Raw genomic sequence first — 19,209 nt, forward strand, 5'->3', positions numbered from 1 at the left:
CAGTAAAGGAAGTAGTTTTCCAGATTAGAGAAAACACAAACATCCATCTGTGTAATTGAAGACAATCTTAGATTTATAAATATATACATTATGTAGAATGATGAAATCCAAAGTTTGACTTATCAAACTTAGGAGCTGTAGATACAGAAAATGGCAGAATCAAGTATATTACTAACTTTTTTTTTCTTTAGGAAAAACATATGGCGTGTGGAATAATGGGAGCAGTTTCATGTTAATAAAACTATTTACAAAGTCACACTGCTCTCTTAAACTGCTTCAATGTGCATTTCTAATCAGAAATGATGCCAAAAGCTTTCAATTTCAGAATCCAAGGATTTTTTTTTTCTTCTTTTTTTGTGGTTGTATGATGAATATACAGTATAAACAGTAAATGTTCCAGCTGCAGAGTCTCTGCTCATCCGAGATGCTGCTGGTTCTGCTCTGCCTGAAAGTTGTGATCCGGACAGACCTTCTGCACCAGCCTGTAGTCCGAGCCGGTGAAGGCGATGAAGATGCATATAACCTTGAAGGGCTTGGCGCAGATCCACGCCGCCTGGGACTGCGTGTTTTCTGAGTAGCAGGTCTGCCCTGGGTCGTACATGCACGGCTTGGTCTTCTTGGACCGGTTGGTTCGCTGGTACTCGATGCGGCAGTTGAGCTCGGTCACCATCATCACGTCCCGCTGATATTTCTGATGCTCAGTAGGAGCGGAGCTGGTGGACGACGGGGGGCTCAGATCTGGGAACAGGACAGAGTTTTTATTGGGGGCGCTGCTGTCGGCCGCGCCATCGAGAACCTCCCATCCCACCGCTTTGGATGGCGGGACGATGCTGACGGATATGTTCCCCAGGCGGGAGGAGTTGTGCCGGAAGTAGACGCTGAACGTCCCATTGATGTGGTCCACGATTTTTCCAGTCACCAGTAGGCTGAACTTCACGGTTTTCACGTTGAAGTAGAAATCCCCCCAGCCCAGGATCTTCTTGGCCTTTGTGGAGGTTTTGGCAGGAGGCTTGGATTTGGGCGGAGTGCCGTACAGATACTGGTCTGGAGCTTGTGAAAAGTTCTGCGGCCAGCCGTAGGGGCTCACCGCGCCGTACGTATGGGTCTTGTGTTTGGTGGAGATGATTTGTAAGTCTTTGGATACATGTTTAACCTTCAGCGCTGCTCCCTCGGGTTCTTGTCCTGCTCCAGCAGCCCTCCAATGTTTACTCTTTAGGCTCAGAGGACCGGATGACTCCTGTACCTGCAGAAAAATATATTAGATGGATTATTTACTCAGCAGTTGACTGACCCTATCAAAAAGCTTCAGCTGACACAGTTAAAGTTTAAGTGGAGCTTTTCCACATTTTGCCATGCTACAAGCAGAAACTTCTCTGGAATGCAAATGGATTTCATGTAATTTGTGGGTGCGTGTCATGCATGTACAGTAAAATGTACAGTAATACCTGACCATTTAGAATATCACAGAGAAGTTTATTTATTCCAGTAACTCAATTCACTAGTGAAACGCCATATGCAGATGAATTAGTTATGTTCCGTTAATTGTGATGATTTTTCATCTGACAGCTAATGAAAATATGACATTTAAGATTGAAATTTTACATCAAAAAAAAAAAAACATATATATATATATATAAAGCATAAAAAGCATGCTTAATATAAGCTTTACTCATTTAAAGGCACTTTTAATTTGACAACAGGGCCTCAGTGGAAAGCATAACTAATTTATATGCTACATGCTTGCTGCACTTTGGTACATGAACTGAAATCAAGTGAAATAGATTTCCACTGATTTTCCACTATAAACTTCCTTGAAAGAATATGAGAATGATTCGAAACAGACTTGTCCATCAGGGTGACCACAAATGAAGGACACTTTCACTGTACGTACACTAAACACTATCAAATAATCGATTAAAATAATTATTCCTCTGCCTTTCAGTCTCCTCTAAAACTGCTTCTGATCAATAAGTTATTTCCTTCAGGCAAGCCGGCATGTCACAATCAACCTCCCATTAACAAATTATTATCTGTTTTCAGTCGTCCTTCAGCTGAGCCCCCTGTTAAAACTGTCAGTCATCCTTTCTGTGCAACCTTGATGATAGGCTACATCCAGTAATTTATTTATTTGTTTGAGAAGGACCTTTTTAAAAGACCAAATAAATAACTAAATAAGAACGATGGAACTACTTCAGCATATCTTTAGTCAGAAGCGACGCAATAAGTTGAAGAGCCCCTTATTCATCTTCCTCTGAATCATTCATTCTTATATTCTAACATGCTCATGAATGGTATACTTGGAATCATTAGGGGACCAAGTATAGCTCTGTTGTATTACATTTCCCCATCTCTGTCCACATCATCCTCTTCACCAACTCTTTGAGGTTTATTAGTAAAACCTGTTTAGATCACACTCTTTTCTTATTTTCCCTCCGAGGAGAAGAAGAAGTTACTTACACAGGAAAAGCGTATTTCTAAACTCCTCTCTTCGCCACTGTGTATTTCTTAGAATAGCAGCTATGCTTGTTGATCAAATTAATATGTCAATAACTATTTGACAAACGACAGCAAAACGTTCTGCGGCGGACGCAGGGGGAGCCTTCAGATCACCGTGCTTTTCCAAACGATAAACGTGATTTTGTTTCATGTCACCCGTTGTTTAAAACACGCGTGCGGTTTAAGGTCGCGACCCTATTTTCGGGTAGCTGTGTTTACTTCAGGGACGCTCTGTGAGTGTTAGACTAAAATCAGTCCTAGATAACATGGCAACAGAGAGTAGTAGTTTTGTGATCTTCTGTTTTCACAATAAACATGTCGTGCTTTTTTTTTTTTTTATCCAACAGCTAAAAATGAATAAACACTGAGCACATCCTATTGATAAACCAGCTTGGTTTGAACTAGGCAATCTCCTGCTGTGGGCTCTAATTGACACACAAAACCCTCCAAAATAATCCCTTGGTGAGGGTGTTAATGTGAGTAGAGTCCCTGATACTGACCACACAGTAGATATGCAAAACGTGACATGTTAGATATCACACGTACATCAAGGTTATAACTTAGGCTGAAGGATCTTAAGCCTTAAGTCTTTGTGGATCTAAAGCACAGTTAGAGCAACTAGTGTCTGCTTTATCACAGCACAATAACAGGCTTCAGTCTATTTTATATGAAGAACAGGGATTCAGTTTTAGTTTAACCCAATAAAAATGTGAAGATATAAAGGTGTCCATCTGCATCGACCGCCTGCGCTAAAATCGTTCAGAGGGCTGCAAATGGCCACCGAGCCTCACTCGGACACACCTGATGTCATTTATTCCACGTTCGGCTTTGCTGTGTGCTCACAGTAATCTGAATCTTTATTTTTTTTGGCCAGAGAATTTTCTTTTCATGTAGGCCAGAAAATGTTTAGTTATCATCTGAGCAGAACATGTTTGCTGCTTGGTTTGGAGAAAGGCTTTTAACAAGACTTTTCTTTAAAAAATGATGAGATTCTTCTTGCCACTCGACCCAATTAGCTCTTTAAACAACCAATATTCATCCTGCCAACAGATTCACCCACCTGAGCTCTTCCTTTCTGCAGCTGCTCTACGAACTTTATATCTAATATCTTCTCTAATCAAAGCTCTCTTTGTGACACTTTCTGGTGGATGGCAAGCTGCACAACACTGAACAGTGAGATGTCACAAAACTTGGAAAATTGCTGGTCAATCACATAAAATCCCAACACAATATACATTCAAGTTAATGGGATATAAATACTTTTGCAACGTGCTGCATGTCTGGTATTTAACAAGCGGCGCAGAAGGCTCTGCTCAGCTTGTTTACATCGAAGCAAAGAAGGAAAGAAAAAAAAAACGGACGAAAGTTTTTGGCTCTTTGTGCCTCTACTTCAGCCCGCTCCTGCACCCCGAGTGTGCTCCAGCTGTGCCTATTGTTGCAAGCCTAAAACCTGCAGCTATGTGCTGTTCTCACCTAGCCTAATTGGAGCTCACAATGTGACAGCCATGTCACCGGCTCAGTGTCAAGATGCCAGCACAATGACTGCGACTGAGCAATGGTGGAGAGCAGAGGATGCAAGCACAACACTTGCGAGGAAGCGCCAGCAAAGGTAAAAAATATAATAAATAAATAAATAGCATTGAATTAAATTGCTAAAGAAGAAAAAGATTGTGAGCTGAAGGCTTTGTTTTATCTAAGGACGGGGAGAATATTCTTGCCACTGGCAGGAAAATCCTTAATGTGACAGTTTTATAAGAGTAAAGAAAACATAAAAACAACAGCCCGCAAACCCCGAGGAGATTAAACTCTTTCAAACCCGAGAGACCCTCTGAAGTCATTTGCTTCAACTTTTACGGCTCAAAATGACGCTGCTTTGAGCTTTTTTTTTTTTTGCTTAGCGAGTTCGCCGGTGAAGTTAGGTGTTACAAATTATCTGTTTGGGCAGAAAAAAAAAATTCAGGAGTGCATAATAAATTACAGCTGCACTGGGAAGAAAATCACAAACAGAGCAGGAGCTGCTCAGAGGAACTGTGCTATTTCACAGAATAATCTATCAAGTCCTATGTGACAAAAACATTTTTATGTTTTTACAGAATTTTGTCAAAACAGCATTTTGAATTTTGCACCAAAACGGTAAGAAATAGAACAAAAGATTGCCACAAAATCTGAAAGTTAAATGCTGTTAATAAAGCAAATAAAATATACAATTTGGCAGACTGACCGGATTTCTGAAACTCTAATCAATGCATCTCATGTTGTATATATATATATATATATATATATATATATATATATATATATATATATATATATATATATATATATTGAACAGATCATAAAGGTTTTGATTTCAGTTTGCAGCACAAAAACAATCCCTAATAAGAGAGAGAGAGAGAGACAAAAATCTATGGAAATGAATTAATTTTAGGAAGCAAGAAGACGAGGAAACACATTTACTGGCCAGAGATGATTTATGACCTCCTGCTTGTTCCCCCAACGAGGAGAACTTCAAATTTGAGTTGCACTGCAAACAACAGCACTTTGAGTAAATAACGAGCTCAGCCTCAGCTGCAGAGTGGACTCACCGTGCAGGGAAGGAGCCACAGACAGGTGATGGCAAAGTTCAAACAAAGAGCCCTCATTCTGCAGCAGCAGCAGCGATCGTCCATCCACAGAGCCGCGACGTGTCTGTCTGAGTGATTTCCTGAATTAAAGCCTGCACTCTCACTTCCTGGCTGGAGGAGACTCTAGAAATCCTCCAGATTTGAAGTGAATCCGCTTCAGCTCTCCCCTTCTCCAGCGCTGTGCCTCTTCCTCTCTCACTCCTCTTCAGCGCATACACACACAGGCATGCACACGCACATGCAAGTCAAACTTAGCAAAAAAATCTTTTCCCAAAAGAAAAGCATTGCCTAAGCAACATTTTACACCATAAACCTAATGTCGAGTGGTTCCACACACACACACACACACACACACACACACACACACACACACACACACACACACACACACACACACACACACACACACACACACACACACACACACACACACACACCCTTCACCTGCCTCCATGCTCATTTTCAGCACCTGGCCGGCCCTCATTATGACTCATCAACCCGAGGAAAGCCTCTCTGAGGCAGGCACAGTTTGACAGCCGTCCCTGCTGTCCCCACGTACTTTAGCCGCAGGGAGGCTGACAAAATGACAAGGGCTTTCTTCAGGAAAAAAATATATATATATGCTGACAACTGGTGAGCGTCACTCCTTCAGTTTTTCGCTGGAAATTCAAGCCAACAGATCGCCCACCAGTACTAACCGAACCGAGGTCCTAAATAAAGATCCGTAATGAACGTGTGTGATAATGTTAAATAGCTCAACGTTTTCTGGCCAGTTTGACACTTTTCGTGTACCCTCCTTATGAGTATGTTCGTGCCAACTCAGCCTTTTCACTATTTGACCAATTATTGGCAAAAAAAAAACAGCAACCTGTATTTAATATGGATTTAAAATTGTAAAACGATGCAAAAAAAGTACATGAATCTCAAGCGGAAGAAACTTCTTGGTTTTCAAGGATTTTTTTTCTACAAATGTCAAACTTGTGGTGGTTATTTGCGCGTCTCTTCCAGCTTTGCACATCAAGAGTCTTAAAACTGTTCTTACTTCTTACTGCATAACTTAGCCTAAGCTAAGTTAGACTAGGTGAAGCGAGTCTATGGACATCAGTTTTCATGTTTTGCTACAATATGAAAGATATGAAATCTTATCACGTCAGAAATATTTTCAAGTTTCAAGTCTGTATTAGGCAAAAGTAGGCAGTGGTGCTGTAATCATTTGGCTCAAGCTGTAAAGAAAAAAAAATTACACTAATTTAATTTCTATAATAAATTATTTTCCCGTGAAATTATAAACATTTTATTATTTTCAGAGCAAAACTTATTGCTTGTTGTCTCATTGGTCTGACTGTCCTGTAGAATATAAGAGTAAGGATCAAAGATTGTCACAATGAAAAGAAAAATAGGAATAAACATGCAGTAACTTGGAATGTATGTACTTTTTAACTAAGTTTTTAGACAGTGTCTACAGCAGAAAAGTTATTGTAGTGTAATAACTAAGATTTAGTAAGACAGTGCTGTCTGATTTCACTCTTTAATACAGGAGCTTAAAAAGCTAGTTAAACTTCAAAACACCCTACTGGGAAAGTCATTTTAATAAATGTTTACAGATTTAAAAAATGAAAACGGAAGGCGACGAAGAGATCACAGCATATTGCCACTAGATGTCGCTTTTTTTTCATATGTAAATGATGAACAGAAACTTCATGTACGATCGGATGTCCACTTCGTTTGTGGCCTTTAGGTCTCGCGCAGTCGTCGAAACAAATCACAACAAAAATAGTTTGGTGATATTATGGCTTTGTTGCCTGTTTGTGTCCACACCACAGTCCAGTATGTTACAAATAGTCTTTAAAATACATTTTTGCATCTTCACTAAACTAAATATGTTCTTTTAGAAAGATTAAGGTCAGTATTTTGTACGTTTTTTCTTATTTCATATGAAGAGCAAAGACATTACAAATATATCCGGAAATTGTTACTTGGTTACTACAAAGTCGCTTGCGCATGCGTATCAGTGTATGTAGGTTACATATAAAGCGAGAAAACAGTAACGTTCAAGAGTTAAACCACGTTGTGTCTAGAAGAAATCCCAACCCTTCATCATGCTATGAATAAGAGTAAAAAGAATCAACGTTACGTCACTTTTTACCCACAATGCAAAGCGCTTGTAAGATTGTTTACATCGTTCTATTTTATTTTACTTTGTTTTGAATTCCTTTTTGTGACTTTCAGCGTGACGATCTAAACTGAGAAACTGTGTGTGTATATATTGTTGCAGTGTTTACATTTACTCAAGTTGTTTTTGGAAAACCGTCAATGAAAAGGCGGTGTCAAAGAATGTCCTCTGGTTTCGGAGCTGTACTCGACATGCACTCTTGTTTCTCTTCAAATCGTATAAATCTTTCGCCTTTTACTAAAGATTTCCGTGGAGAGGAACAATAAGAGTTTATCCCAATTTTTTGACGCCCTACGAAAGTGGGGCATTCTTTTCTTGTAAAAATAAGAAAAAAATATTTTAAGATAAAATGCTGACAATATGGTTGAGTAGTCTGTATACGACTTTTCCCTAAATTAAATGTATTTAGAGAAATTATGTACAGTATTAGTATGGTTTTTCTAATTTCACATGAAGAGCAAAAGGCATTCCAGATACATCCGCAAATTGTTACTTTTGGTTACTATAAAATCGTCAGCAAGCCCAGGTGGACCCCATACGGGGAAAAGTAGGGCAGACCAGATGGGTCCCATATGGGTTTGTCCGCGGGGTCCACGGTGGCCCCACATGTAAGGCCACAGCCCACATGGGCCCTACAAGGTGGTGGGTCCACATGGGTTTGCTCATTTAGAGCCCATTTAGGCTGTGGCCCTAAATGGGCAAACCCATGTGGGGCCACCGTGCAACCCGCGGACAAACCCACATGGGACCCATATGCCAGCATGCCCACCTAGGCATGCTGGCTGGGATGCTGTAAAAAACCAATGGGTTCACTGTGCCACCGTGAGTGCACCCACTAATCAGCCGTGACTAATTAGTTTTTAAGAACAATCTAAAACACAGTTAATAAATAGCTTTTGACCCATTTCATGTTGTTTCTGAACTGTTAGTGCTTTGCTGGAGCAGCGGTGCAATAAGTCGATCGCGGAAGGTTTTGACTCGATCTCGGCATTAGATGACAAACTGAACGCCGCCAGGAGGCTGAGAGCAGCACGTCCTCCTCTGATTCCTTATCAAAACGTTCGTAACTTTATTAAAGAGCAATAACAAAACAAAAAAAATCAACAAAACATGTTCAAATTAATGACCCAACAACCATAATAATCTCTGTAATTATTGTTTCAACAAGGTGTTGCGCGATTTTGTGCGTTTCGGTTCCATTACCAAAATAAGTAGCAGGACAGGAGTTTAATATTAACTGACCAACCACCGCTGTGTTCATAAGAGCGCTTATTAATAATCGTAAAAGAGATATCAAGACTGAAAAAATAATTTACCGAAACGGACTGAATGTTATGTTTGTAAATTGAGCATTTTCTTCTTACTTCTGAAAACCAATTTGGTTTTAAATCGCTGCATGGCACTGACATGTGTATATTTGCTTTGAAAGAGATTTCTTCTTATCAGGTGTTGTTCTCAAAGTTTGTACTGCCGTGAAATATCTGGGTCATTATATAACTGATGATTTAACTGATGACATGGACATCAACAGACAACGGCGTCTAATGTATGCACAAGCCAACATGCTGTTACGCAAGTTTCGGATGTGTTCAGTTGGCTCTCTTTAAAGCATTCTGCACCCCACTGTATACTGCTCACCTTTGGCGACAGTATAAACAAAGTACTCTACAGAAGCTCAAGGTGGCCTACAATGACGGAATGAGGATGCTGCTCAGGATGCCGAGATGGACTAGTGCTAGTCAGATATTTATTGGTGTTGGGGTCTCCACTTTTCATGCTGTGCTGCGATCTCTTATGTACAGGTTCATGGGGAGGCTTTGTGTCTCTACAAACAACATTATCTTGTCACTAACAGATATCTCACAGAGTTCAGTTAGGTGTAAGTCCAAGATGTGGACTCACTGGCGATGTAGCCTTATGGCAACTCAGTGACTTGCTTTTGTGCTTGCTGTATTTAAATTTTTTATTACTGTGTTTTATTATTTTATTATTGTTTTTCTTTTAGATCTTCACAAAGAAAGAGAGAGGAAAAATGTATTAGTGATTTTGAGTTGATCGCCTTTTAGGATTATTTTTTTTTACCTTTGTTTACAATTGCTGTGGTGCTTTACAGCCGATGTAAATTCTGAGCGTTCAATAAACGACATCTGTGAGTATACGTCATTCACAACAAACATGGAACACGGTAAATATGTTTGATTATGTGTTTAACAAACAAATGGCATATACCGCGATAATTATGTCAAAGTAAATTGTCTAATTAAAAAAATAGTTTAATGCTCTCTGGTATCTTCCATTGAGGTCAGAGTCTAAGGCTTTTCCTCTATGAAACTATTTATTTATTTATTTATTTATTTATTTATTTATTTATTTATTTATTTTTTGCCTCTTATTTAGTGGAAATGTTAATGATAATGATGAGATTTACTCCAAACTAAAAACTTTTTTCAAACTTTGTTGAAAAACGTTGATTGTTTGATTATCATCAAACAATTTTTTTCCTCTTATTCAGTGGAAATATTGATGTTGATGAGACTTAATGATAACCTTTTTCAACCTTTAGAGCTTCACTGTTGAAAATGAGAAGCTAACATTCACAAATGACAGTGGCATAAAATCCAGTGCAACATCTGGTTTGAGGTGATTCTTCTGGAACCTGTTGGAGGAAAAATATCCCAACTTCAAAAGATGAGCTTTAACGTAACAGAGCTCTGTGGTTCCTCCTATCAATCAGTATGAGAGTCGGTGTGAGGAGGCGCCATGTTAGGAAGATGAAATGGAAGCTGAAGGATCTTCAGAACAAACAGGTCATGATTCTGAATTACTGATTATTCCTCTTTCAGGACACAGGATCAATATAACCAGTTGAAAAGCTAAAATTAATGGTTATATGCCAGACATGGGAAAGTGGGATGCACTCCATGCCATGATGTTCAGAATTTAGGTCTCGTGGCATCTCAAGGTGTCAACATTGCAGCCAGTGGGCTGAGGGAAATACAGCCTTATTTTGTAGCAATTCAAGAGCTACTCAGCTTTTATCGCTTTGCAAAAACGTTAATCAGCACAGAAGCTCCAAAGCTATATTTATTTATTTATTTATTTATTTATTTATTTATTTATTTATTTATTTATTTATTTTTGTCATCGTACCCCCAAGATTTTAAAACTACTTTCACCCCTGCCTGTATGTAAATGAGAACAATCAGAGGCAGGTCATTATCAGGTTATTGCTTTTACTGAGGGCAATCTGTGTCATGTGACTAAGCTTTAATAGTAACATGACATGTGATATAGATATATAATGTAGATATGAGGATATAGATATTCACATTTACCTCACAATATTTTAAGACTGTGTATGAATGTTGGTCCCTGTAATAATTTGGTCTTTTTCGTGTCAATTTCTGTAAACCTGAAAATTCATCAGATATAAACGTTCTCTCTCTGTAAGGGAGCGAGTTCATCATCAGCTCATATAAAGCTGGTAAAAGTTTATTTTATTTGAGATGTTTCACTTTAACAAGTTGTACACAACAAGATTAAAAAGGAACAGGAGCAACATTCAACTCAACTCGTCATTGATGACGTCATCCTCAGGTAGCATATTCAAAGCCCGAATCACACGTCACATATTGACGTCAATGAAGGACTGAACCAGAGTCCTTGAATGTAGGTATTCTACCATCATTTGGTCACTAAACCTCTTTTCGTCTTGCAGAACGAACCAGTTAGACAGGTTCTCAGGAGTTTCTCCTTCCTGTCTTGAAGGTTCAGTGTTCCCACACAAGACGACAAAGAACTGGCGCTCTGCAGGATGGGGGGCGGAGGAGTTGCCCCTCCTGCAGTCGCGCCAGGCCCGGCGACATGGGCTGCCTTTGGCGCCCTGCGGGATGGGGGGCGGAGGAGTTGCCCCTCCTGCGGTCGCCCCGGGCCCGGCGGCATGGGCTGGCATTGGGGGGGCATTGCCCCCCTCAGAGTCAGCCTTGCCCGCCCTGGATGGGAACCTTTTTTTTTTTAAACCTCAGAGTGGCCAAAACTTTCTTTTCTTTTTTTCCTATCTCCATTGGTCAGTCATACAAATCAACCAATCATGACAGGCCAACTGAAAATAAAAAGGTGCGATCCCTTACGTCACTTATTCACATATTCATGTTTATCTTCACGAACAGACCTGCTTTTGTTCGTGCAGCATGGCTATTCGGACTTATTTAAAAACTAAGAATCGGAGGACAAAAGGTAACAAATATGCTTTTTTTATATAGGCTTTGTCTTTAAAAACACCCCCAAAAACTTACACCTTCCCGCATGACGCGTAAGGTAGGAAATTGGCGCTTTGCGGGGTGGGGGAGGAGGAGTTGCCAATGCTGCTGCTGTGGCTCTGCACGTCCTTGAGGGCAGACCTGCATGCAGGGGTGAAAGTAATGGGGTACGGTAGGGTACTGCGTACCCCTAAGATTTAGCGGGGTAAGTAGTACCTGCAAAAGATGGGAGAGGCTGTCTGCTGTAAAAAAAATATCAATGGGTTCACTGTGCAGCCGTGAGTGCACCCACTAATCACAACTAAATCAGTTAATAAATAACTTTTTTTCCCACTTAATGTTGTTTCTGAACTGTTCGTGTTTTACTAGAGCAGCGGTGCAATACGTCGATCGTGGAAGGTTTTGAGTCGATCTCGGCGTTAGGTGACAAACTGAACGCTGCCAGGAGGCTGATACCCGCACGTCCTCCTCTGATTGGCTTATCAAAATCTCCGTAACCTTATTAAAAAACAACAACAACAAAAATCAATTAAACGTGTTCAAATTAAGGTTCGTTTCGGTTCCATTCCCAAAATAACTAGCAGAACAGGAGCTTAAAATTAACTAATCAACCACCGCTGTGTTCATAAGAGCGCTTATTAAAAATCGCAAAATAAATACCAAGACTGAATATTATGGATCGGATTGTCTCTGCCGTTGCCATGGCATGAGGTTGCCATGGCAACGGGTGTGCTTAAATGACAGAGAGACACGGAGAATAAAAAGGTGCAAGTTGTTTAGAGTTGATCACCTGTTCAGATTGTTTTACCTTTGTTTACCTTTGCCTTGATGCATCACAGCCACTGTAGTTTCTGAGGTTCAATAAACGACAAACTTGGACTAATTACCTCGTTCTGTGTGAGTATACATCATTTACAACAAACATCAAACACGGTAAATATGTTTCATTAAGTATTTAACAAACAAATGGCTTCTACCGTGATAATTATGTGAAATTAATTTAATTGTCTAATATAAAAAAATAGTTTGATGCTGTCGGGCTCAGAGTTTGAGTCTTTTCCTTCATCAAACAATTTTTTTCCCTCTTATTTAGTGGAAATGTTGATGTTGATGAGACTTAATGATAACCTTTTTCAACCTTTAGAGCTCCACTGTTGAAAATGAGAAGCTAACATTCACAAATGACAGTGGCATAAAATCCAGTGCAACATCTGGTTTGAGGTGATTCTTCTGGAACCTGTTGGAGGAAAAATATCCCAACTTCAAAAGATGAGCTTTAACGTAACAGATCTCTGTGGTTCCTCCTATCAATCAGTATGAGAGTCGGTGTGAGGAGGCGCCATGTTAGGAAGATGAAATGGAAGCTGAAGGATCTTCAGAACAAACAGGTCATGATTCTGAATTGATTATTCCTCTTTCAGGACACAGGATCAATATAACCAGTTGAAAAGCTAAAATTAATGGTTATATGCCAGACATGGGAAAGTGGGATGCACTCCATGCCATGATGTTCAGAATTTAGGTCTCGTGGCATCTCAAGGTGTCAACATTGCAGCCAGTGGGCTGAGGGAAATATAGCCTTATTTTGTAGCAATTCAAGAGCTACTCAGCTTTTATCGCTTTGCAAAAACGTTAATCAGCACAGAAGCTCCAAAGCTATATTTATTTATTTATTTATTTTTGTCATCGTACCCCCAAGATTTTAAAACTACTTTCACCCCTGCCTGTATGTAAATGAGAACAATCAGAGGCAGGTCATTATCAGGTTATTGCTTTTACTGAGGGCAATCTGTGTCATGTGACTAAGCTTTAATAGTAACATGACATGTGATATAGATATATAATGTAGATATGAGGATATAGATATTCACATTTACCTCACAATATTTTAAGACTGTGTATGAATGTTGGTCCCTGTAATAATTTGGTCTTTTTCGTGTCAATTTCTGTAAACCTGAAAATTCATCAGATATAAACGTTCTCTCTCTGTAAGGGAGCGAGTTCATCATCAGCTCATATAAAGCTGGTAAAAGTTTATTTTATTTGAGATGTTTCACTTTAACAAGTTGTACACAACAAGATTAAAAAGGAACAGGAGCAACATTCAACTCAACTCGTCATTGATGACGTCATCCTCAGGTAGCATATTCAAAGCCCGAATCACACGTCACATATTGACGTCAATGAAGGACTGAACCAGAGTCCTTGAATGTAGGTATTCTACCATCATTTGGTCACTAAATTTCTTTTCGTCTTGCAGAACGAACCAGTTAGACAGGTTCTCAGGAGTTTCTCCTTCCTGTCTTGAAGGTTCAGTGTTCCCACACAAGACGACAAAGAACTGGCGCTCTGCAGGATGGGGGGCGGAGGAGTTGCCCCTCCTGCAGTCGCGCCAGGCCCGGCGACATGGGCTGCCTTTGGCGCCCTGCGGGATGGGGGGCGGAGGAGTTGCCCCTCCTGCGGTCGCCCCGGGCCCGGCGGCATGGGCTGGCATTGGGGGGGCATTGCCCCCCTCAGAGTCAGCCTTGCCCGCCCTGGATGGGAACCTTTTTTTTTTTAAACCTCAGAGTGGCCAAAACTTTCTTTTCTTTTTTTCCTATCTCCATTGGTCAGTCATACAAATCAACCAATCATGACAGGCCAACTGAAAATAAAAAGGTGCGATCCCTTACGTCACTTATTCACATATTCATGTTTATCTTCACGAACAGACCTGCTTTTGTTCGTGCAGCATGGCTATTCGGACTTATTTAAAAACTAAGAATCGGAGGACAAAAGGTAACAAATATGCTTTTTTTATATAGGCTTTGTCTTTAAAAACACCCCCAAAAACTTACACCTTCCCGCATGACGCGTAAGGTAGGAAATTGGCGCTTTGCGGGGTGGGGGAGAAGGAGTTGCCAATGCTGCTGCTGTGGCTCTGCACGTCCTTGAGGGCAGACCTGCATGCAAGGGTGAAAGTAATGGGTGACGGTACGGTACTGCGTACTCCTAAGATTTAGCGGGGTAAGTAGTACCTGCAAAAGATGGGAGAGGCTGTCTGCTGTAAAAAAAAAATATCAATGGGTTCACTGTGCAGCCGTGAGTGCACCCACTAATCACAACTAAATCAGTTAATAAATAACTTTTTTTCCCACTTAATGTTGTTTCTGAACTGTTCTGTTTTACTAGAGCAGCGGTGCAATACGTCGATCGTGGAAGGTTTTGAGTGGATCTCGGCGTTAGGTGACAAACTGAACGCCGCCAGGAGGCTGATACCCGCACGTCCTCCTCTGATTGGCTTATCAAAATCTCCGTAACCTTATTAAAAAACAACAACAACAAAAATCAATTAAACGTGTTCAAATTAAGGTTCGTTTCGGTTCCATTCCCAAAATAACTAGCAGAACAGGAGCTTAAAATTAACTAATCAACCACCGCTGTGTTCATAAGAGCGCTTATTAAAAATCGCAAAATAAATACCAAGACTGAATATTATGGATCGGATTGTCTCTGCCGTTGCCATGGCATGAGGTTGCTATGGCAACGGGTGTGCTTAAATGACAGAGAGACACGGAGAATAAAAAGGTGCAAGTTGTTTAGAGTTGATCACCTGTTCAGATTGTTTTACCTTTGTTTACCTTTGCCTTGATGCATCACAGCCACTGTAGTTTCTGAGGTTCAATAAACGACAAACTTGGACTAATTACCTCGTTCTGTGTGAGTATACATCATTTACAACAAACATCAAACACGGTAAATATGTTTCATTAAGTATTTAACAAACAAATGGCTTCTACCGTGATAATTATGTGAAATTAATTTAATTGTCTAATATAAAAAAATAGTTTGATGCTGTCGGGCTCAGAGTTTGAGTCTTTTCCTTCATCAAACAATTTTTTTCCCTCTTATTTAGTGGAAATGTTGATGTTGATGAGACTTAATGATAACCTTTTTCAACCTTTAGAGCTCCACTGTTGAAAATGAGAAGCTAACATTCACAAATGACAGTGGCATAAAATCCAGTGCAACATCTGGTTTGAGGTGATTCTTCTGGAACCTGTTGGAGGAAAAATATCCCAACTTCAAAAGATGAGCTTTAACGTAACAGATCTCTGTGGTTCCTCCTATCAATCAGTATGAGAGTCGGTGTGAGGAGGCGCCATGTTAGGAAGATGAAATGGAAGCTGAAGGATCTTCAGAACAAACAGGTCATGATTCTGAATTGATTATTCCTCTTTCAGGACACAGGATCAATATAACCAGTTGAAAAGCTAAAATTAATGGTTATATGCCAGACATGGGAAAGTGGGATGCACTCCATGCCATGATGTTCAGAATTTAGGTCTGGTGGCATCTCAAGGTGTCAACATTGCAGCCAGTGGGCTGAGGGAAATATAGCCTTATTTGTAGCAATTCAAGAGCTACTCAGCTTTTATCGCTTTGCAAAACGTTAATCAGCACAGAAGCTCCAAAGCTATATTTATTTATTTATTTATTTTTGTCATCGTACCCCCAAGATTTTAAAACTACTTTCACCCCTGCCTGTATGTAAATGAGAACAATCAGAGGCAGGTCATTATCAGGTTATTGCTTTTACTGAGGGCAATCTGTGTCATGTGACTAAGCTTTAATAGTAACATGACATGTGATATAGATATATAATGTAGATATGAGGATATAGATATTCACATTTACCTCACAATATTTTAAGACTGTGTATGAATGTTGGTCCCTGTAATAATTTGGTCTTTTTCGTGTCAATTTCTGTAAACCTGAAAATTCATCAGATATAAACGTTCTCTCTCTGTAAGGGAGCGAGTTCATCATCAGCTCATATAAAGCTGGTAAAAGTTTATTTTATTTGAGATGTTTCACTTTAACAAGTTGTACACAACAAGATTTAAAAGGAACAGGAGCAACATTCAACTCAACTCGTCATTGATGACGTCATCCTCAGGTAGCATATTCAAAGCCCGAATCACACGTCACATATTGACGTCAATGAAGGACTGAACCAGAGTCCTTGAATGTAGGTATTCTACCATCATTTGGTCACTAAATTTCTTTTCGTCTTGCAGAACGAACCAGTTAGACAGGTTCTCAGGAGTTTCTCCTTCCTGTCTTGAAGGTTCAGTGTTCCCACACAAGACGACAAAGAACTGGCGCTCTGCAGGATGGGGGGCGGAGGAGTTGCCCCTCCTGCAGTCGCGCCAGGCCCGGCGACATGGGCTGCCTTTGGCGCCCTGCGGGATGGGGGGCGGAGGAGTTGCCCCTCCTGCGGTCGCCCCGGGCCCGGCGGCATGGGCTGGCATTGGGGGGGCATTGCCCCCCCTCAGAGTCAGCCTTGCCCGCCCTGGATGGGAACCTTTTTTTTTTTTAAACCTCAGAGTGGCCAAAACTTTCTTTTCTTTTTTTCCTATCTCCATTGGTCAGTCATACAAATCAACCAATCATGACAGGCCAACTGAAAATAAAAAGGTGCGATCCCTTACGTCACTTATTCATATATTCATGTTTATCTTCACGAACAGACCTGCTTTTGTTCGTGCAGCATGGCTATTCGGACTTATTTAAAAACTAAGAATCGGAGGACAAAAGGTAACAAATATGCTTTTTTTATATAGGCTTTGTCTTTAAAAACACCCCCAAAAACTTACACCTTCCCGCATGACGCGTAAGGTAGGAAATTGGCGCTTTGCGGGGTGGGGGAGAAGGAGTTGCCAATGCTGCTGCTGTGGCTCTGCACGTCCTTGAGGGCAGACCTGCATGCAAGGGTGAAAGTAATGGGGTACGGTAGGGTACTGCGTACCCCTAAGATTTAGCGGGGTAAGTAGTACCTGCAAAAGATGGGAGAGGCTGTCTGCTGTAAAAAAAAATATCAATGGGTTCACTGTGCAGCCGTGAGTGCACCCACTAATCACAACTAAATCAGTTAATAAATAACTTTTTTCCCACTTAATGTTGTTTCTGAACTGTTCGTGTTTTACTAGAGCAGCGGTGCAATACGTCGATCGTGGAAGGTTTTGAGTCGATCTCGGCGTTAGGTGACAAACTGAACGCCGCCAGGAGGCTGATACCCGCACGTCCTCCTCTGATTGGCTTATCAAAATCTCCGTAACTTTATTAAAAAACAACAACAACAACAAAAATCAATTAAACGTGTTCAAATTAAGGTTCGTTTCGGTTCCATTCCCAAAATAACTAGCAGAACAGGAGCTTAAAATTAACTAATCAACCACCGCTGTGTTCATAAGAGCGCTTATTAAAAATCGCAAAATAAATACCAAGACTGAATATTATGGATCGGATTGTCTCTGCCGTTGCCATGGCATGAGGTTGCCATGGCAACGGGTGTGCTTAAATGACAGAGAGACACGGAGAATAAAAAGGTGCAAGTTGTTTAGAGTTGATCACCTGTTCAGATTGTTTTACCTTTGTTTACCTTTGCCTTGATGCATCACAGCCACTGTAGTTTCTGAGGTTCAATAAACGACAAACTTGGACTAATTACCTCGTTCTGTGTGAGTATACATCATTTACAACAAACATCAAACACGGTAAATATGTTTCATTAACAAACAAATGGCTTCTACCGTGATAATTATGTGAAATTTATTTGTCTAATATAAAAAAATAGTTTGATGCTGTCGGGCTCAGAGTTTGAGTCTTTTCCTTCATCAAACAATTTTTTTCCCTCTTATTTAGTGGAAATGTTGATGTTGATGAGACTTAATGATAACCTTTTTCAACCTTTAGAGCTCCACTGTTGAAAATGAGAAGCTAACATTCACAAATGACAGTGGCATAAAATCCAGTGCAACATCTGGTTTGAGGTGATTCTTCTGGAACCTGTTGGACGAAAAATATCCCAACTTCAAAAGATGAGCTTTAACGTAACAGAGCTCTGTGGTTCCTCCTATCAATCAGTATGAGAGTCGGTGTGAGGAGGCGCCATGTTAGGAAGATGAAATGGAAGCTGAAGGATCTTCAGAACAAACAGGTCATGATTCTGAATTACTGATTATTCCTCTTTCAGGACACAGGATCAATATAACCAGTTGAAAAGCTAAAATTAATGGTTATATGCCAGACATGGGAAAGTGGGATGCACTCCATGCCATGATGTTCAGAATTTAGGTCTCGTGGCATCTCAAGGTGTCAACATTGCAGCCAGTGGGCTGAGGGAAATACAGCCTTATTTTGTAGCAATTCAAGAGCTACTCAGCTTTTATCGCTTTGCAAAAACGTTAATCAGCACAGAAGCTCCAAAGCTTTATTTATTTATTTATTTATTTATTTATTTATTTATTTATTTATTTATTTATTTATTTATTTATTTATTTATTTATTTTTGTCATCGTACCCCCAAGATTTTAAAACTACTTTCACCCCTGCCTGTATGTAAATGAGAACAATCAGAGGCAGGTCATTATCAGGTTATTGCTTTTACTGAGGGCAATCTGTGTCATGTGACTAAGCTTTAATAGTAACATGACATGTGATATAGATATATAATGTAGATATGAGGATATAGATATTCACATTTACCTCACAATATTTTAAGACTGTGTATGAATGTTGGTCCCTGTAATAATTTGGTCTTTTTCGTGTCAATTTCTGTATACCTGAAAATTCATCAGATATAAACGTTCTCTCTCTGTAAGGGAGCGAGTTC

General features: G+C 40.1%; 1 protein-coding gene and 1 non-coding gene across 2 annotated transcripts; one reads left to right on the forward strand and one right to left on the reverse strand.

Moving 5' to 3' along the window:
- Positions 1-409: 409 nt before the first annotated feature.
- Positions 410-5,685, reverse strand: LOC103468043 (neurexophilin-2-like). The gene is made up of 2 exons (XM_081608862.1): positions 5,082-5,685; positions 410-1,243 (listed from the first exon to the last, which is right to left on the reverse strand). Exons 1-2 carry the CDS (start codon positions 5,163-5,165, stop codon positions 416-418), a joined length of 912 nt encoding a protein of 303 aa, XP_081464988.1. The 5' UTR covers positions 5,166-5,685; the 3' UTR covers positions 410-415.
- Positions 5,686-7,486: 1,801 nt separating this feature from the next.
- On the forward strand, positions 7,487-7,600 carry LOC145552378 (U5 spliceosomal RNA). Its single transcript, XR_014088413.1, has one exon. It is a non-coding gene; the product is annotated as a U5 spliceosomal RNA (small nuclear RNA).
- Positions 7,601-19,209: the final 11,609 nt, after the last annotated feature.

This window comes from Poecilia reticulata, chromosome 7 (assembly GCF_904066995.2).
Source record: "Poecilia reticulata chromosome 7, P_reticulata-male-v2, whole genome shotgun sequence".
Taxonomy (NCBI): Eukaryota; Metazoa; Chordata; class Actinopteri; order Cyprinodontiformes; family Poeciliidae; genus Poecilia; species Poecilia reticulata.

What these genes read in the sequence shown, in the direction of transcription:
- LOC103468043 (XM_081608862.1), bottom strand. Translation starts at nt 5,165, where the DNA reads ATGGACGATCGCTGCTGCTGCTGCAGAATGAGGGCTCTTTGTTTGAAC. An exon ending in TGTGGCTCCTTCCCTGCACG is followed by an intron (nt 1,244 to 5,081) that starts GTGAGTCCACTC and finishes ATTTTTCTGCAG; the next exon opens with GTACAGGAGTCATCCGGTCC.